The 20,757-nt window shown below is 43.5% G+C and overlaps 1 protein-coding gene across 1 annotated transcript; it reads left to right on the top strand.

Annotated features, from left to right (window-relative positions):
- The first annotated feature begins 1,667 nt into the window (after positions 1-1,667).
- Positions 1,668-15,273, top strand: LOC147234212 (DENN domain-containing protein 2A-like). Its single transcript, XM_086147040.1, has 20 exons — positions 1,668-1,882; positions 3,107-3,175; positions 3,652-4,731; positions 6,038-6,129; positions 6,864-6,958; positions 7,082-7,285; positions 7,631-7,724; positions 7,817-7,867; positions 7,960-8,156; positions 9,883-9,992; positions 11,017-11,086; positions 11,908-11,985; positions 12,118-12,258; positions 12,337-12,485; positions 13,105-13,282; positions 13,474-13,515; positions 13,600-13,708; positions 14,536-14,805; positions 14,894-14,980; positions 15,068-15,273. The coding sequence occupies exons 1-20, from the start codon at positions 1,851-1,853 to the stop codon at positions 15,097-15,099; spliced, it is 3,180 nt and encodes a 1,059-aa protein (XP_086003166.1). The 5' UTR covers positions 1,668-1,850; the 3' UTR covers positions 15,100-15,273.
- The last annotated feature ends 5,484 nt before the right edge of the window (positions 15,274-20,757 follow it).

Here is a 20,757-nt window from a genome sequence, read left to right as displayed (position 1 = left end):
GCCCCCTACAGGCCTGGAGTGGAATTGCAGCCGAGGGCCGCAGCTGTCCGGCCTTCACCTGTCACCTCCCGCTTGGCCTCATGGACGGAGCGTGTTGAGAAACCGCTCTTGTGCACGCTGGCTGCGGCGTATAGTTGCATACTTGAATGAAGTGCACGGCCAGAAACACAGGATTCGGAGTGCTTTTTTAGATTTCTGCAGGGATAAGCACTCAACACAACTGGCACTTGAATTCTGGTAAGCCTTTGGGGATAATACGCTAAATGTTTATTTGTTAAGTGCATGTGATTACATTGATCACAATGATTGCGTTATGAATAGTTTATGGATGGTACAAATTTTGTTAAAAGGTGTTTTCGATGTCATTGGACAAGTTTCTGTTACATGTCCAATCTAACAAAATCTTAAACCTTAAAAAAAATCTCACCCACTTATTAATTGTAATAATTTATCTGTATATATGTTCATAACTGTGCAATATTTCATTTCATAACAGCTACATGTACAATATTTTTTCATACTCTTGTGCACTCCTTATCTTTCACTTGGTACTTAAGACCTTAAGACACTTTTACAGTCTTCACTTGTTATTTAAGACACTTTCTAGTTTATTTGTATTTCCTATTCTCCCCTATTTTTTTCACTGTTTATAAAATTTTCTACTATTATTTATTATTGTTATGTTTTTCTTGTAACTCTGGCACAACAATTTCCTTCGGGATAAATAAAATTGTTCTTATTCTTATTCTTATTCTTATTCTTATTCTTATTCTTATTCTTATTTTTATTCTTATTCTTATTCTTATGTTGCAGCTTAGTATTCAGGGATTAACTCATTTACAAATAAAATTAATACTTTTACCTAAACGTTTTTAGCATTTAACCATGAATATTACAGAGGTGAATTGTTTTTGTTAAGAGAGAAATAATTTTGAATATTTTTATTTTTAATATGTTAAGATAAACTCCTAAAGGTTTATGAGACATGAGAAAAAAGTTCACAGGGTTCCTTCAATATTAATATTTGAAGCAGCGCCCCCGATGTTTATTATTTTAACCCCAAAAAATAATCAGCTTGAGCAACACATTTCAGGAAGTGGAATGTTTTTAGAAGCCCTGCTTTTCTTTTTGGTTATAAAAGATGTTTGCAAATTTAACAAAAATGTCATTTATATAGTTTCAGCAAGGGAATGATATACTGCACAAAGCAGTGAGGGTGAGATATCTTCCTTCAGCTGTCGTAGCAGCTGGTTCCACTGATGCTGCTCCTTTGAATCACAGCAAATGTGGCCGAGATTTGGCGGGAGAAACGCTATGCACCGTGTTTCATTTCATGTGTTACTACCGTGTAGAAATAAAAAGAGTATGGTGCTGAAGAGGTATTTTCCTATTCAGACTGTGAGGGGGGAAAACAGCAAGAGAGAGAGAGAGAGAGAGAGAGAGAGAGACCATTTGGTTTAAAACCATGCTTCTCCACCAACATGCAACTCATAAACACAACCGGAGCAAAATCAATGGAAATGAGACAATTCATTCATAGGGCTCTGCAGCCAGAAAAATAGAGCAAGAGAGAAGGAGAGAGAGAGAGAGAGGGAGGGAGGGAGTGAAAGGAAGTTGTCCATGTGGGGGGAGAGAGAGTGAATGAAAGTTGAGGATTATAGAAAGGAGTAAAGAGGACAGTAGTTTGTGGTGGGGACACTTACATTCATACGTCCGTTATTCAATCTCGCACGAATGTATCTGGTGACATAACTCTGTAATCTGGACGTAACTCTGCCCCTGTGGCTCGGGAGCCCCAAGGATGGATAATCTCGCTGCTGCACCTGTGGCTTTATGGCTTAATTTTACAAATGAATGGAGGGAAACTGTTCGGCGGAAGGAGGTAAGAATAATTTAGCAGGTGTTGAAGCTAGAAATGATGTTACGCGGATGTTCATTTGTGCACACACACACACTTGGCCTTCCTGATAAGTTACTGCAAGATTATGTTTTCATTGTGAATCTTTGTTGAAGGATAGTTGTATGACTAAAAAGAAAACAGGAGGATTAATATGGGCGTGTTTTTTTATAATTTAAAACATCATTTCCTTTAAAAGCATCATGTGATTAGCTGTGCTGTGTCCATTGGCTTGCTAACTTTATCCCACGTTCTCGGCACGTACTCTTTCCCAGCTTGAAAATGCCGCAAACTGTAACCTCTTTGCTTTTGCACTTTTATCGGTGGCATCCACGGGATAATTAAATAAACGGCGATAAAAAATCCCCCAGGGCCGAGAGAGAGAGAGAGAGAGAGAGAGAGAGGGGCTGCAGTTTGACTTGGAGGCCGGCGAACCTTGAAACAATAACCTCAGAGATGTGAAAGTGTGAGCCTCATGATCCGCGAGGGTCGATGACCGGCCTCCTTCAAGACCACGGTAGAATCAGGAGTCTTCGAAAATATACAGGCGGAGAGAAAAGACGGAGGAGAGGGATTCAGTAACACGGAGCGATCACTGAAATGTTGGTTCGCATATTAAAAATCCCGGGGGAGTTGTCTAACTGCTTTTCTTTGAGTCTACACAGCTGGCCCTTTAATAAAGCACTTAAAACATCACTCATGTCAAGGATGTTGATCTCATATTGATACGAACTAAATGCACCATTTCATTGGTAAAATTCTGCACTTAGAGTGTTAATGAAAATGAGAAAACATTTAAAAGTTCCTTATAATTATTCAAAAAAAAATAAATAAAAAAAATAACGTATTTATGGTCACATCTGAGTCGTATTTATTGTGACAGTGGAAAACATCTGCAGACCGGGCTTTTTTCGTTTTAGATTTGTGACCACCGCCATATATGGCCCTGAATCGGGTCCAAGTCGGAATTTTAGCTTAGTGACCTCAGGGTGAGAAATCTTTTTTTCTAACATTTGCGTCAGCGAAGATGAGCATTTGTCAATGGTCGCTCTACAGATTTAGAGCTGGGTGACTTTGGAGAGTGTAGTTAAGGCCATTGCAGTCTTACAAAGGATACAATGATATCTTAAATAAGATATTGAGTAAATAATCGGACTAAAATTGTTGGGACCAGTGGAGTCATGGGAGTTGTCTCCTTTTCCTTCTCAGGTGCGCGGGGATCATGGCTGCTAAGAGAATGCCAACCGAGCCAGGCTGCATCTACTCCTCCGTCAACAGGTTTGTCGGTCGACGTTTCCCCCCTTCGGCAAATGGACACGATACTCCACCGATTCCTGTGCTCCAGGATCAAAAATCACCAGCCTCTGGTGCATTTCACTCGTCACGTCCATTAAGGAAAAGTCCTGAAAGGTCTTTTAAATTAGGGCTTCCCATTTCCTCCGGTTTATTTATTAAATCATAACAGACTGATGAAATTGGCCCGGGTTCAGATATCTGTTTATTTTGCGAGGCCGATGAGAATAAGATCCTCGGTCATAGGCCTGCGCTCAGGCATTTGGTCTCAGGCTGGGTTTTCCCACTGTTGCCAGAAAAAGACTGCGTGTCCTTTAAACTGCAAACTCCAGTGACCGTACCGGGAGTTCAAGATTCTCTTGACACGCCGTCGGGCATTTGCCTTGGATGCAAAACTGTTTTTTTGGCACTCTTTTAATGTTCATCGACAAAAATATCCCCGTTGTTCTGGGTGTGTTTAGGTCGAAGAAGGATCGTCTCGGCAAGGGAGGTGTTTTCCGTGTTGATCCTGTCGAAATCAAAGGGGAAGAGTCCAGAAGAGCGGGGACACCGAAACTCCCGTTGGCGCCGTTGGACAACCTGCGCGACCATCGGGAAGAATCATCCGTGATGGCTCATCGGAGGACGACCCTTGACCCCCATAATGGCGAGAACACGCTGTCGGTGTGCAACAAGCTTTCCAGATCCAATGGCTCCAACATCAAGGATAAGATTTCTCTGTGGGAGGGGAAAGAACCCTCCTATCCACCTGTTCCCGCAAGTTCTTTGGGCCAAAGCGGTACGATTAAAAAGACAGAGCCGCCTTCGAAAGGCAACGGCGGGCAGAGCGTCGAAGGCAGGACAGCGCCGAGGCAAGAGAGGCAGGATCTCGACAAAGAGCGCGGTGGAGATTCAAGGCCTTGCTCGCCCGCTGAAGCCGGGAAATGCCAAAGAGGCCCGGCGAAGACCGGCAAGCCGGGCGAGAACAAAAAAGGCGACGACTGTGGAAGAACGGCCTCCAAAGAAAAGCGGGATCACGAGAAGGAGAACGTGGAAAAGCCGGGCAACTCCGGGTCTTGTTCGCCGGTGGTTGGGGAGCAGGTGGGGTCACTGAGGAGAAGCAAAGACAAGAGGAGCTCGGAGCAAAACAGCCAAGAGAAGAGAGCGGTGTTCACTCTTTTTAAAAAGCTGGAGGCGATGGGAGAAACCCAAGGGAAGAGCCTTCCGGAGCTGGGAAACTACTTCAGCCCGCCGAGCAAAGACAAGCAGGTGGAGGTGAGGAGGACGGAATCCGAGTCCTCGGGGAAGTCCGGCGAGGCGAAGCCCGCGGAGTTTAGGGACAGGTCGGAACAGCGGGACAACGTGTACACTGAGCCGGGGTCTCTGCCCATCAACCCGCTCCCCAAACCCAGGCGCACCTTCCAGCACCACGGCAGCAAAAAGGGCCCGAGACAGAGGAACCTTCCTCCGCTGCCCTCCAACCCCACGTGGCACCTCTCCAAACCCCCTCTCGGCGTCTACCGCCGAATGTGTGGGGAGAGAATCCGAGAGAACAGCAACAGGTATCCGAAGGGGCGGCGGCACGGCGCAACGTTTCTGATCAAGAAGGTCCCGGGTTCGATTCGGATATTGAGTGACTGTCAGTGAACAGCTGACATATTGGTTAGACCAGGGGCGGGCGATTATTTTGGCTGGCGGGCCACATTTCTTATTTGATTTTTATGGGCGGGCGAATTTGGTGAACAAGATGAAAATTTCAATTTAAATGTTTCAATTTTTTTGGCATTTTATTTCAATTTTAAAATCATGAATAATAATATAAATGTACCGAACAACATTATTTTGGAAAAAAATTAAAAAGGAAAAAATAAGTTTCTAAATTCAATATTGATTGAAAATAATCAAAGAAAATAGTTTGGCGGGCTGGATAAATAAGCAAAACGGGACGGATGTGGCCCGCGGGCCATAAAATGCCCAAGTCTGGGTCAGACACTGACCTTATGGCATGAGCTGGTGCTCGGATATCAGTTGAAAATCATTTTCTAAAAATATGAATATTTGAGATGGGATGTACTTGAATAATCCCATGATCGCGAAGTTGGTTAGCAGCAGCAGCAGCAGCAGCAAGAAAAAATAAAAGTAAAAAATAGATAAAATAAATAAACTCTGAAGTGTCAAAGTGTAAAGTACAATCCAAAAAAAAAATGAATTTTTGGAATGTGTAAATATAAAAGTGTAAAAAAAATTACATGATAATTACAGTCATTAGTTTTGCTTGGTTCACCACTGGTATCATTAACTGCTTTTGAAGAGTGTGGGAAAATATAACAGATGTAATAGCAATACATTTCTATTTATAAATATTTATATCAATATGAAATAGCCTTCAGCATCCCCCGTGACGGATGGATGAATGTTAGTGAACAGCCGACACGTTGGTTAGACACAGACCTTGAGGCGTAAGCTGTTGCTCAGATATAATTTTCTAAAAATTTAAATATTAATATAGATATAAAAATATTAAAACAATTACTAGATAATCCCGGTCATTGGTTTTGCTAGGTTATTCAACACCGATGTCTCTGCAAATTTAACCAATGCTTTCGAAGAGCACGGGAAAACATCACAGGTATAATAGCAATACATTTTTTTGCTTAAATGAGGAAAGAGAATCATTAAAAAAAGAAATAATTCAAAGGATTTTCTAAATCTGCCTTTAAGCCAGCAGAAATACCTTGAAACTCAGAGTACAGTGGAGATCATGGATTTCAGACAGCTGTATTTGGGTGGGTCAGGACTCCAAACATCCATCTTGAATTATCCCGCAAACACTTTAATACCAGCTTCTACCTTTTTATGGTGTTACAGGAAATCCTTTGAGTATGAAGACATCCCGGGTTCGAGCTGCACCCTCCCCTCTCGCTCTCTGTCTCAGGAACATCACTACGAGGACATCCTGGGTGACGGACCTTCACATTTCTTCTCGGCGCCGGCAAAAAAGCAAACAAAAGAGAAATGCTGAAATGTAGTTTGAAACAGTCCATTGTGAGATGAAATGTAGATTAATGTCAGATTAATGTTAAACCAGTGTGAGTCCTAACATTTCAGAATACTATATATTCAATCTAAATTGATTTTATTATGGAATATCTACTACGCGTTCTACTTTTAAATACTCCGCCAAGTATCACTTCCACTCTTAAACCTCTTCACTCGTTTGATTTTGATAGTTTTTATGTCACCAATTCTATTTCTCTTGAAGAGACTTGAACTTTCCCATTCTTGATCCATATTGGGAAATAGTCAACAGATTGTTTGAATTGGACGGAGAGCGGGTATTGATTTTCTCATCAAGCTCGGAAGCCTATTTTAAAAAAAAAAACCAACAACCATGAATGTGGACGACAAGTGAGGAAAAACAAAATGTGTGGACGGAGCAATACGAGGCTGTTCAGTGATTCTTTTCAGTCACCTATAGCAATCGGGTTAATCACAATGAATGGTTTAAAGTTATAATACATTACTTTGCATTTCTCAGATATATGAGGATTGCACTCAATGCACCTCAAAGTTATAGCATGGATTTAGAAATTGATTAAAAAAAAATGCATGATGCAATGAGCCGCAGTATACATGTCAACTTTGAAAGCTCTAATAAATCAGGAAAAACAATGTCCTCTTTGGTTTCCTGCAGATTCTTCCAAGGAAAATCCTTATGAGGACATTGAATTGGAGAGTCTGCACTCCCAGCAGTCTTTGCCCTCCTCTCCCGGAGCCGACTCGAGCAAGGTTGCTGCACCTCGTGAAAATAACAATAAAATGATAACCCCCCCCCCACCCCCACCCCAAAAAATAAATAAAAATCCTGAAAATTAAAAAAAAAACTGTCTCCTTAAATATTTTTTTCTGCAGGCATCGAGACCAGGATTCTTCAGGCAGAATTCCGGCCGAAGTTTCAAGCTGCTGGACCTGCGGAGGAGCCACCAGCGCACTAACAGCAGCAGCAGCATCTCCTCTGCGCTCCACGTCAGCCCCCCTTCCACCCCGACCGAGTCGGAACACGCGCCCTGGCTGGCCGGGGATCCGTTTGGCCGAACCTGCCGCAGGATACCGACGGTTTGTTTGTGACTGCAGCTGTAACTGGAAAAAAAAAAAAAAAGGGTTTCCTTCAGGCCAAATTCAGTTCATCCACCGAGTAACTTTTCTCCTAAGACCTGGTTTCAAACACGATTATCCTCATTCTTCACGCTTCGTCTCACCACACGCGATTTTTACATAAGAAAATAATTTTATGCTCTTTAAATGACATTTAAAGGTTCCTTTCTGTTTCCCTCTAAATCCACTTTGATGGCCAGGTTCCACTGCATCTGCCAAAGAATTATAAATGAGTTCTTCTCATGCTTGGCAGAAGAAGCTGGAATATTTCTTCCCCTCCATTTATTCCCTTCTTTCGCCGATCAGGTCGTACTGAAGATAAACGGCGTGTTCGAGGGTCGAATCGGGAAGAAATATCTACGGAGGATTTATCACTACGCTGAAACGAGCTCGGGGCGAGGTGACGATGTCGAAGCAAAGCAGCATTTCGGTGTAAAACGTCAGGCATGAGAAAAGATTTTTAACCCGGGGAAACTCCTCCTTTGCTTGCAGTGACAGATGAGAACAGTGACTCTGAAAGTGAGTTTGAAGAAAGAGCCAAAGGTAAAGATCATTCCTGCTCGCTGTCAGGTTCTGCTACATTTTTTTTGCTACTTTCATCGCTGAGTACATCCGTCCTCTCTCCTCCCCGACAGCTCAACGGCAGCGCCTCGCATCGGTTCGGTCCATCCTGAGGCGTCCAGGCCGCAACGGCGCTAAAACCAGAAACATCTCGCGGGAGCAGGAGCTCCGTCAGCGTCAGCTCTTTGAATACTTTCTGGTTGTTTCGCTGCAGAAGTCAAAGGCAGGGGGCCATTATCTGCCTGAGGTCACACAGCAGTTCCCTCCAAAGGTCAGAGGCCGAAAGTGTTACACGATATGTCAAGTCAGACGAGGCAGATTTTATCTCTATGACAGTTTACTTCGAAAGCGGATCTGGACGGCATTCCCTAAAACATTTACAGAAACCCAAACAGTCACCCATGGGGGAACACTTGGTGGCAGCGGTGAGGAAACACTGCCGTGTGGCCGACCTTCTGCTGGGGGAAAAGAACAGAGATACTACTACTACTAACAGTATAAAAGCTACATGATAACTACTGAAAGATACAATAATAACTTTAATATTGGTAAAAGAAACAACAATGGGGGTGGACACATGAGGTTACTATCACGCATTGGTGAAGGGACATGAGTGCAGACAGGACCCGAGGATCGGGAGGTGCATTATGGGATATCCCACGCCAGACCCGGATTGGGATCGGAAGATAACTCCGTAGAAGAGGAGCTCGGAAGATGAAAAATCTGGATGCCGTTCTACTTTTGGCAACTCTAGGGACCACCCGCATCCTGGGTCCAGTGATTGGCAAAACAGGGTGTCATCTGCATAGCAGTGAAAATCTATTGAGATATCCCTGATAATATTACGTAAAGGATGCATTTATGGGGTAAAAGTTATTGTTCGGAGCGCAGAACCTTGCAGAACCTTGCAGAACCTTGCAGAACCTTGCAGATTTGGTGCAAGCTTGCACACAAGTACAAACTGAGACCTCTCAAATAAACATGACTTGGAGTTTGCCTTTTATGGCACCGGACATCAGCAACTTAATACAAAACAGACACTGATAACTTGTAGATTGTTATGAAAAAATGTAACCGCTTCCAAGTCTCCCAGATTAGACCTGGTACATGATAATCTTTTTAACCTATCACTCTTTGTTTGTGCAGATGCAACATTAACCCCACATCAGGACAGCAGAAACTTAGCAGGGAAAAATCAAGCAGTTTTATCTTTTCCATTTAGTAACAATAAACAGCTACAAGATTACAAACTGCAAGAGGTTAAGCATTAGAATAATAGAGAATTTGAACAGATGCAAAAGATAAATCTGCTCTGTTTTAGCCACTGAAGTCCAGAGAAAAAGTCAGAGCCTGCAGCCACTTAACATTTTGTTGTAATTCAGTGTCTTTGCAGTAAAAATTCTGACATCAGTGTGCAGCACTTGCAGCGGCTACAAGGCAGCGTCTGCCAAGAACTGACAGTGGAGTATAAATCAAGCTTTAATTGCTCTGTGTCTGAACGAAAGCGCTGTCGGACTACGTTACAACATCCACTGACAAACACCTTTAGGCATGGGTTACATCATCCCATCGTCAACAAAAGGAAGACATTACCAGGTCTTTCCGTCAGAGAAAGGACCAAGAAAAACAACGAGGACGGTTTCCTCCAATGTAAGACGGATCTTGGACACCGGGGGGAAATGTTGGGGAGAAGCGGCAGGCCAAACAGCAGAACCCAAACACAATAGTCAACAAAGTCATGAGCTAATACGTGGTGTGATGTATTAGCATCTCAAAAGACAACACCTTCAGGCTGCATACACACTCCTAACTCAGCCGGCATTTGTATCTGCGTAGTATTTACCCCATAGATTCTGGCTGAATGATGCGGGATTTCTCTGTCATTTGCAACTGCACTCAATTAGATTATTTTTGACAGTGACACTGTGCAAATTTGTGAATTACAACTAGCGCAGTTCTTCATTTATTCTTTTTGTTTTGGGGGTGGGGGTTTGCAGTTGGAGCGATGCTTCAAGTTCATGCGGGAAACAGAGGATCAGCTGAGGATCATCCCCCAGTTCTGTTTCCCTGACGCTCAGGCCTGGGAGCCGGTGGAGCGGTACCCGAGGTACTCGACCCTTTGTTAGCCCGACACATCACGTAATACAAATCTATATAAATAAGTGCCATATTAATGAGCAATTTATCATTTTATTCAATATTTAGATTTTAATTTAATTCAATATTAATATTTTTTACATCACATAATGCAAATCTACATAAATAAGTGCCATATTAATTAATAATTTATAATTTTATTCAATATTTACATTTTAATTTAATATTAATATTTTTTACATCACGTAATACAAATCTACATAAATAAGTGCGATATTAATTAGTAATGTATCATTTTATTCAATATTTACATTTTAATTTAATTTAATATTAATATTTTTTACATCACGTAATACAAATCTACATAAATAAGTGCCATATTAATTAGTAATTTATCATTTTATTCAATATTTACATTTTAATTTAATTCAATATTAATATTTTTTACATCACACAATACAAATCTACATAAATAAGTGCCATATTAATTAGTAATTTATCATTTTATTCAATATTTAGATTTTAATTTAATTCAATATTGCTATTTTTTACATCACATAATACAAATCTACATAAATAAGTGCCATATTAATTAGTAATTTATCATTTTATTCAATATTTACATTTTAATTAAATTTAATATTGATATTTTTTACATCACGTAATACAAATCTACATAAATAAGTGCAATATTGATTAGTAGTTTATCATTTTATTCAATATTTACATTTTAATTTAATTTAATATTAATATTTTTTACATCACGTAATACAAATCTACATAAATTAGTGCAATATTGATTAGTAATTTATCATTTTATTCAATATTTGCATTTCAACTTAATTTAATATTAATATTTTTTTGAGATAATATTAATGTCAGCATGCCAAAATTACAAGCAGCTGCATCTAGAGAGTATGCAAGAGTTGCACGCAGCCAGATTTAATGTCTATTTTGTACGTGTAAACAGTAATTATCAGTGTGTGTTTTCCAAATGTGCTCATTATTTATTTGTCGTGGCTTGTCCCTCCCAGCGAGATGTTCTCCTTTGTTTTGACTGGAGAGGACGGGAGCAGAAGGTTCGGATACTGCCGACGTTTGCTGGTAAATAGAAATGAGTAGAATAAATAAAGCACGCCGCCACGGAACAGGAAGTGGCCGAATACCACGATGACGGCTGAGTAAATAACCTTTGCCAAAATAGCTGGCGAGCCTGTGGGAAAAACAGTCCATCTCAGTCTGAGAGGAAGTGTGTGAAACTGGGAAAGTGTGTCCTGTCTGTGTGTGTATGCATGTGTGTGTGTTTGCATGTCTTATATCCATGCGTAGTAGCACGACTACAATTTGAAATTCTGCACTTTTTAAAAGGTCATTTCGATGCAAAATATAACTGATGTTTCTTTCATCATATATTTCTTCTGGTGGAGCTAGAAGATCACAACTGTAGCAACATATAAATTGTTGCTGCAGAATTAATTTTTTAGCCTTTTGGACCCAATGACATTTTGGATGCCAATTGTGCTAAAAGTGACAGACACTCAATTGCACTTTTCTTTCATATTTTTTCACGAGAATTCTTTGTCTGGATTTTGTGAAATTGCAAAACCGACTAGTTTCTTTTTCCCCAAACCCTCTTCACCTGAAAGGTCTTTGTAACCCGGGTTGTGATGTTGACTTCATCTATTCCTTTATTTTATTTTGAGCAACGGGACTATCTGGTTCTATTGTATTATATGAGAATGTCGAGCGCCGAGGCGAGGAACAGGCCACCGGGAATGTTTTACATTTTATTTTATTTCTATTTCTTTATCATTTTGGCATTAACTGTCCCCTTGAGCCTATTAGATGCTTCGAAATCCATATCTGCAAAACCATTATAATTCACAAGTTATTAAAAAGTTGACCTCCATCTGTTTGTTTTTCAGCCGAGTGGAAAAGGCAAACGTCTGCCCGAAGTCTATTGCATCGTCAGTCATCTTGGCTGTTTCAACCTCTTCTCGAAGGTAAACCTCCCCAACTGCTCCGAAGAAGAGTGAATGGATTGAATTTGATAATAAGTTGAAGTAGTTCAATAGATATGTTCGTAATCTTTATATCTGTGACTTTTAATATTCGTGTCCATCTCTGCGCTGCAGGTGCTGGATGAGGTGGAGAGGCGGCGGGCCCTGTCCCCGGCTCTGGTGCAGCCGTTCATGAGAGCCATCATGGAGGCCCAGTTTCCTGCTCCGGGGAAAACCATTACCGTCAAGACCTTCCTCCCAGGCTCCGGCACCGGGGTGAGCGAGCGCGGCCGATAACGCCCTTTCAGAGGAATCGCCGACGGCGAAAGTCGTGACGTTCTCGGCCTCTCCCAGGTGATGGAGCTCTGCCGGCCCTCCGATTCGCGCTTGGAGCACGTGAACTTCGAGTGTCTGTTCTCCTGTCTGAGTCTGCGGCTGCTCCTCCGGGTGTTCGGCTCCCTGCTGCTGGAGCGCAGGGTCATCTTCACCGCCGACAAACTCAGGTGGGACCGCCGTCTTCTACCCCGAAAGCGCCTCCGATCGCTCCCCAAATACAAAAGTCGTCCGAAATATCTTTCCTCTTCTGTTTGGGGTCGGCAGGTGGAAGGCAAATGCATCACGGGAGTTTTCAGGATTGGGATTTGTGGGTCGGCTCTGACCCACATTTTTAGATAGACGTCAGGCAAGCCCGTTTCTTTTTTTCTGGGAAAATGCCAGAGATATTTTGAGCGCCTCGCCGGGTTGTTGATCGGAGGCCCGGCTTGTTTGTCCTGCAAATAAAAGCCAGAGAGAGAGAGAGAGAGGGCGGGGGCGGGGGGGGGGGGGGGGTAGAGGGAGAACGATCGTAGTTGTAGAGGACTGGAATGCAAAAATCCAATGACGTGAAAGAGAGAAGCACGCAGCCTTCAGCCTTTGGGAAATGTTAATTTGGGCTTCAGTCCGAGTGTCGAGCCTGTGCTTGAAACCAGAGCACCCTCATGTGGTGCTGGTCTGCAAATATGCCGCCTTGTTCTTGTCCTCTTCCTCTTTTCTGTCCTCTTGCTCCCGTCGGCGCAAATTCAAAAAGTACAAATGGCATCGGCTCCACGTGCAAGAATCTCTTCAGTAGCTGTTCTCTTGCAGTACCCTGTCGCAGTGCTGCCACGCCGTCGTGGCGCTGCTCTACCCTTTCGTGTGGCAGCACACGTACATCCCCGTGTTGCCGTCGGCCATGCTGGACATCGTCTGCACCCCGACGCCCTTTATCGTGGGTCTGCTGTCCAGCTCCCTGCCGCAGCTCACCGAGCTGCCCCTGGAGGAGGTCAGGAGATGCGGTTAAAAAAAAAAATGAAATTACATAAACATATTCGGGGCCCGACTCCTTGAAGTACTAAATACTGCTTGGATTTTAAAGATGTTTTATTGATCCCCATTGGGGAAATTCAAATGATATAAAGTCAAATTGTCCAGTGAAGTTACAGAAAGTAATATTTTTCCTATGACCCCCGGCAGGTTCTGGTGGTGGATCTCGGGAACAGTCGATTTCTCAGACAGGTGGGACATTTTTAAAAAGCACACCGTATTTGTTTTCAAGATAGATTTTTTTTTTTTTCCCAATTTCGGTTTCATTACTTGCAGTTGGACGACGAGGACTCCATCCTACCTTCCAAGCTCCAGTCGGCGTTGGAAAATGTTCTTGAGAGGAGACGAGAGCTTGCAAACGAGAGAGGAGGAGATGCACCAAGCGGTGGGACATTATTGATACTTTACGGCACACGTGTTAAACTCAAGGCCCGCGGGCCAAATGTGGCCCGCCAGAACATCTTAAAAGGTCTGATTGTCTTAAAATAAATAAGTCAAACACATGCAAGTGTGGAATTGAGAAATACAAATGACCCCTAAATGTCCAGCAAGAGAAAAATTGATGCAGATCTACATCCGCATTTTGACACCAAACATGGAACTAAGTATGCTAAAGTTAGCGTTCAAGAAAAATAACAAACTGTTCAAGAATTAAAAGCCGAACAACGATGGCAGTAGAATATGTTCATGAAAGCAGCATCCAAAAACACCGCGGCAGTGAAAGCTAGCTTTGGAACAGAGCAACTAGTAAAAAAAAATTTTTTTACATCTATGCAAATGCATCTGTAATATTTTGGATTTAACATTAAGGAGTAGCTACATTTATTTTACATTACATTTGGTTACATTTAGTTACTGTTACACGTGGTCCTATGAAGGCAAACATTATGCTGATGTGGCCCTCGGTGAAAATGAGTTCGACACCCCTTAAACGTTTCAAGTCAAATTGCTATTTTTACGTTCTTACAAGTTAGCGCTACTGTTAGCTCCACTGTTAGCGCTTCTGTAAATATCAGTACGAGATCATCTGCCTTCTTACGCTCGTTTCTGTCGGTGACTTTTGCTCGCTCAGGGGTGAATGTTGGGTTTCTGTAAATAATTTTAAAAGGGGCAATCCAGACCTGGATCTAGATGTCAAGTGTCGACAAAAAAAACTTTGTTGTGATTTGGCGCATTATCGATGAAATATGACGTGACTTGTACTCCCTCCAGACTCCAGCCACCTCAGCACGGTTGTGTCCGAGGCCTTTGTGCGTTTCTTTGTGGAGCTGGTGGGCCACTATCCGCTCTTCTTCTTCAGCGAACGAGAGGACGAGTACTCCTCCTCCTCGTCTTCCCCGGTGCAAGGTTCCTTCCAGCGCGACGGTTTTCGTAAAGCAATCCCTTCGAAGACCGTGCGCCGCTTCTTGGAGGTCTTCATGGAGACCCAGATGTTCGGTTGGTTCGTCCAGGAACGGGAGCTCCATCGGCGGGCGTTGCGAGGTAAGCCAAGCTCGGATAAGAAAAATAAATGAGAAGTCCATCGGGTGCGTGAAGTTTTTTTTTTTTTTTTCTTCTCCCCTCGCTCCAGGGCTGTTCGAGGTGAGGGTGCAGGAGTACCTGGATTCTATTCACGAGAGCGAACACAGGAGGGTCAACAGGTTTCTCAAAGGCTTAGGTGAGGACGCCTCGCACCCAGATGTATCGTCCTTTTGTAAAATAAGCCACACTCGTCCAAATCGGCTGCTTCTTTTTTTCTCCCCAGGAAGCAAAATGAAGTTTCTGTCCAAGAAATAGAGCCACTGGAGAGATGATGGCGATGATCCAGCGGAGCGATATAGAATAATAACTTTCCTTACTCATCCAAGCTGTCACTGGAAACGAGCACAAGTGGCAGACATCGCTTAGACGGCTGGACTTTGATGAATTATTTTGATGGGTTTTTTGACGCACGTTCACCAATGCAAATAATAAAACTTATTCAACTGATATTTTGGAATATTGGTGACGTTTGTAATGAATTACACAATATCCGCTTCTCCACGGGCTGAAGCAGGAATTGCAATGCTGCTTTTCCACACCAAGCTCTATTCACAAAAAAAGTGATATATTCATGTAGTTTTGCTTAAAAAAATAGAAACCAAAAAAAAAAAAAGATCTAATAAAATCCATTGTGGGCTTGCAATTTGTTCCAGCCACCAGGAGGCAGTACAATATTTCTCCATTGAGGTGATGTTGTTGTTGCCAAAAGACTATAAATCTTGATGATTGAAACACTAACAAAATAACTAATCAAGTTCCCCTCGGTAAGTGAAAAAGTCTATTCTGTTTTTTTCTTTTCGGGAATTGGCCTCCGCATTCCCTGGAAACACCCACTTCACATATAATCATTGTTTTACAGGTTTTTTTTTTTTTTTTTCATTTTATGAATCATGGTCTCCGGCTCGCAAAATACGAAGCCTCATCCCTTTTATATTGTTATCGTAGACTCAATAACACCGCGCCCATTTTACGATGCGATTCCTGTCCAGAGCCAAACATGCAAGGGGGGCATTGTGTCCACGGCGCACAGTGTGTGAACTTGCATGCCACGCATTTGCTAACCGCTCACTTCTATGTTTGTGTTTTCAAAGTTATTTGCTCTCTTTACTACAAAGGCCTTTGGTCACGAGGCGGCGGCGGCGACGCTATTTTCGTCTCTGACTCACGGAAACGCGGCGGATTTTTAACCTGCGGAGAGCACAGCACATCTTTGTTAGCGTGGAAACACAACACAGGTGCAGACCAGAGGACAGTAGTGTATTGTCTGAGGCCGCAGTGTCATCGGCTCCTGCTTGCCGAGCAAGGCCGAGACGGCCCGGGGCATCCTATTGCATATAACCTGTCACCCTCGCTCGGGGCATGTTCACACACCCACACACCTGCTGACGCAGATGTTGATGCATACACAGGAAGTACAGCCATAATACACGTCCTTGCGCAAAAACACACAGTTTACACACTCGCTGACTTGCTTACCCATGCAGACCCCGCGCACAGGCGCAGCGCATGTTCTTATTTCGCTTCTACGTGTAGAGGTATGCGTTCAAAGTCCTTATCTGTCTTTATTTTAGAGGGTAGTAAAGCTGTAGCATACACAGGAAATGTGAAAGCGGAGGGAGGGAAGTAAATGTCTGGCAGAGTTGAAACAGGGGCGCGACAACACGGAGTCATTTCGACTCGTTTCACAAGCAACCCGAGAGCCCACGGGTTAAAGATTATGCGGGGTAATTATTTTTTTTTTTAATTAAAACACACTTATGTTTTGACATGACATTTTTTAACAGGGAGTTCCCTTTTTTATTGAAAGAAAAAAAAAAACAATTTAAACTGGGTTTTGGCAAAAAAAAAAACAAAAAAACACAGGAACAGCAGCAGAAAGACGTCAGGTTGTTGTTCGCAATACAACAGTAGCGAACTTATGAATCAGTGGGCGGAGAAGGGCCATGAGAAACTCTTGCAAAAGACTCTTGAGAAATAAGATGAAAAAGCAAGACAAAGTCACATTTGGACTGTCTATTATTGACCAAATAGCTGAGAGAAAAGTAAGTAAGTCATGAGTAATGACTGTGTCACCCAGCCTGTGCTTCTGCAAGCAGCAGAAGCACAAAGCAGAGAAAATAAGTGCGGGTGTGAAACGCAAAGACGAGCAATGGCTCCATTTGTTGATCCTGTAAACCGAATGGAGAAAGCAAACGCCGCTGTGGTGGCCGATCGGCTTTGACGCGTACTTTACACTTGACAGCTTTTTGGCCGAAGACCATTTTAACGTCCGATCCGGTTGCTCCTGACATGAAGCCCCTTGCAGGCAGAGTCTTGATAATTTCTCCTTTTTTTTTTTTTTTTTTTTTTTTTTTAAAAAAAAAGGCTTCCACAAGTTTTCATACGCAGCTTGAGAAACTGTACCGATTTGCACCGAGGCCTCCAGCACGGGAAAGTGTGCGCCGTGGGACCGTTTCTCCCTGAGATGCCTTCAGCGAAATGAAGTGATGCAGTGAGAAACAAGCGCTGATGGCTGCTGAAATGATCGCTCACTCACTCAGGTCCTTGGAGCTTAAGTGTGTGTGTGTGTGTGTGTGTGAGTGTGTGTATGTGTGTGCAGTTGGTTGAATGCCAAACTCAGATTGTCACCTAGTGTTTTCCGCTTTACACCTGGCTGTGGCGGGAGACGGCTGACTAGTTACCGGGGATGTAATTCTAATTTTGATGAACTGTGTTTCCGCAGTGGTGTGTTTTCACAGCAGTCGTATCCGTGGTTTATCTTTTGCCACTGCAAACGCAAATGTCATGTGTATTCAGTTCGAGCGCCGCGGCCACTCTTATCTTTCTTTCAGGGAACAACAATGGCTTGTTCAAACTCTCTTGGCTGCAAGTGCCTTTCAGAGGTCTCTCTTACCTGAGCGGATTCCTCCTGTCAGAAGCCTGAAGCCAAATTACACAAAAAAAAAGAAAGTGACCTTCAGTGCTAATTGGGTTTTTTTTTTTTTTCTTTGTTACAACGCAAAATAAAATCATACGAAACGACCAAGTAAACCGATTCAATTATTCCGGAGGATTATTGACCTGATTTCAAGGGCTCGGGAACTCCGTCTGCGACTCCCCGAGAGGTTGTCCTCCGCTAATTCCATGATTTATAGAGTCATTTACGGAAACGGGTAAGAAACACTCGCCATCAATCAAGACAGGAAAGTGGAACGTCATTTTTCATCATTTTGGCCTTTTGTTTTTTTTCTTCTTCTTCTCCTGTAAACCCTCTCCTGCACCCTTCAATCAAGGTTCCACATGCAGGTTTTGGGGTCATGGAGGGTGTAATTGCCCCGGCGCTGGATGATGTTTCATATAAATTATGCTAGCGCGTCGGGGATACGGGAACCTTACAGGGGCCGTAATCGGGGAGACGTCTCCTATAAACTCAATCTTGCATTAACTCTAAATTGCATGTGTCCCAGCAGCGAAGACGAGAGAGAGCACATGAAAGTCCGGGGGAGAGGAAATAGAGGGAAGAGGTGGTGAAAAGAGCGGGAGTTTTATGTGTGAGAAAAAAAAAAACCCTGCCTGCACGCACATGTACACCGCATACAAACACACACACACACACACACACACGTGTGCGCGCGCAGACACACACACCGACGTGCCGAAAGGTTCTCAAACATGCACGTCAGCTTGTTTTCACAGTTGCAGGTGCAGTGTCCAGCTGCAGCCCTGCCATGCATGCCAGCGGCCTGAATCATTTCCCCCCCTGCTCGGAGCAGGAGCCATCAAAGCATATGGAGAACATAACAGCGAGTAGGAGGAGGTGAGAGAGGAGCGTTTGACAGGGAAAGAAATGATCTGTTAGGAAGTATAAGGGATAGAAAATGGATTTAGAGGGGAGAACTTCTATTTCCCCGCAGCGAAATCTCACTCGAAAAAAAACAAAAAAAAAAACAGAAGCCTTGCGAGGAAGGCGGAGGAAATGGAAGAAGAAAGGGGAGGGTGGGGAGCGCGAGCGAGACGAGCGAAGCGAAAACCATTGTGGGCTCTTGAATTTGACCCCTTTTTTCTTTTTTTTTTTTTTTTTCTCTCTCTCTCTCTCTCTCCTCGAGCCTCTGTTTGAACTTGCGAGTGCCGAAGACAGTGTGAGGGAAGCTAAGAATTAGAGAGAGAGAGCGAAAGAGGAAGAGTTGGGTGCAGATGAGGGGGGGGGGGGGTTGAAGGGCAGCTCGGGCCACACACATAGATTTCCAGGCCTGATGAATGTGCTTCAGTCAGGCTTGTCTGCTTGTGGTCAACTGTATGTGTCCAAGTTTATCCACGCCGCTGTTACACCACCATTAGTCATGGCATCTGATGACCAGGATTAAAATCTTCCTCTCCTCCTCTAAGCCTTTGTCTCTCTTTCTCTCTCTCTCTCTGTTCAAAAGGGCTTTTGAAAAGGATCTACCTCCAATGCATTTTTTTTTGCTATCTCACCTTAAAAGAAAAAAAAAAACAAAAACCTGTTTGCGATGGATGGAACGGGTTCTTTGCAGCTCAGAGATCAATGAGATGCTGTGTCACACACACACACACACACACACACACACACACACACACAGAAGGGGGACGTACAAACAGTTCCAGGGTGGTCTGGTCTATGAGAATCTGTACAAAAACTCATCTCTCTTCATGTGGCTCACGTATCTGGACTCGGTGTGTGTCCTACAACTCTTTAAGTTGCGCGGACAATGCCTGCGGCGATTCAAAAGCTTATTTTTAGACTCTGTTCCTCCGCTTCGCGTTGCGGTGGCTACATAAAACGGCTCCCCGGGTCCCGGGAGAAAACGCTGACTAAGAAAAAAAAAGTGATCCCATGTGCTGGATTCTGGTCAGCAGTCAGCAGCGGGTTTGCGTGCTGACTGGCAACGCAAGCAATGACAGAGTTATGCTGCCATGCAGACGTTCACGGCCCTTTCTGGCCGATTCCTCGGCCTCGGAAACCCTTCGGCTCAAAAATCCTTCCGTTTATGCGCATCTGTGTGTGTCTTTGAACCACCGGTGGAATCGGCGCTTTTGACACCCATTAAGTCGCTTCATAAATATAGTCCGCTAAGCGTGTTTGCTGGTGCGACGATGTTCCCGCACATCACCGTGACAACCATGCAGATCATTTCAATGGTTTCGATTTCTGTTTGGCACGTGGGCCTGAAATGAAATCACAGAATACGTCTCGCTCGGTGCTTCTGAGGCGACCGCCTTCTTCACCGGGCAGGTGTTTGACGCTGGCGTTCAACTCTATCAAGTCCTGTTGAGAGCATTTTGCAAAATCAGCATAAAGCGTACTTAAATCTAGTTTTTAGTGGTGTTGCAAACCCTGGCAGTGCAACCAATGTGCAAATTTAGCACTGAGGTTATTTCATGTATTTCCCTGACATCTCGCAGCTGAAACCCTTCTTATAGCTTCTTTAGCGCGCTACTAGTAGCCAAACATGGACCGGCAGTAAATTCAAAGCTGAAGGGTTCAGCCGAGTCAAATTTAAACGTTCGCTTCCAACGATCTACTCGAGGAGTGTTCTTTGTCAAAGCCACAAATATAAACCGCCGGATGGTGTTTCAAGAAAACGCTACGGCTCAGATTCTGGATTATCATTAATTACCATGAACGCGTCCCCAAAACAACATGGTAATCAATCCAATATTTACAGGACGGATAATCTCGCAAGCGTGACTCGCATTTATTTGCAATCGCATGAGTTTGCTTTTCTTTGCAGAAGCAACCCGCAGGTTTTTATTTCATATTATTAATTAATTACATTATTTGTTTTACTTTTAGCCCTCCCTGCCAGCTTCGCAAGGCCGTGCCTCGCCAACATTAACAGAGGGACTGCCAGCCGGCCCGCCGCCGCCGCCGCCGCCGCCGCAACCGGCTTTTCTTGCAGAACTACCATCTGCAAA

The sequence above is a fragment of the Fistularia commersonii genome, chromosome 5 (assembly GCF_037954325.1).
Source record: "Fistularia commersonii isolate RoL2024-O1a breed Wild chromosome 5, RoL_Fcom_v1.0, whole genome shotgun sequence".
Classification (NCBI taxonomy): domain Eukaryota; kingdom Metazoa; phylum Chordata; class Actinopteri; order Syngnathiformes; family Fistulariidae; genus Fistularia; species Fistularia commersonii.
Note: the sequence above shows the minus strand (reverse complement) of the source record. Positions and strands in the feature narration are given on the sequence as shown.

Coding starts and splice junctions, on each gene's coding strand:
- LOC147234212 (XM_086147040.1), top strand. CDS start 1,851: ATGAATGGAGGGAAACTGTTCGGCGGAAGGAG. Junction 4,732..6,037: donor ATCCGAGAGAACAGCAACAG/GTATCCGAAGGG, acceptor ATGGTGTTACAG/GAAATCCTTTGAGTATGAAG. Junction 14,981..15,067: donor CAGGTTTCTCAAAGGCTTAG/GTGAGGACGCCT, acceptor TTTTCTCCCCAG/GAAGCAAAATGAAGTTTCTG.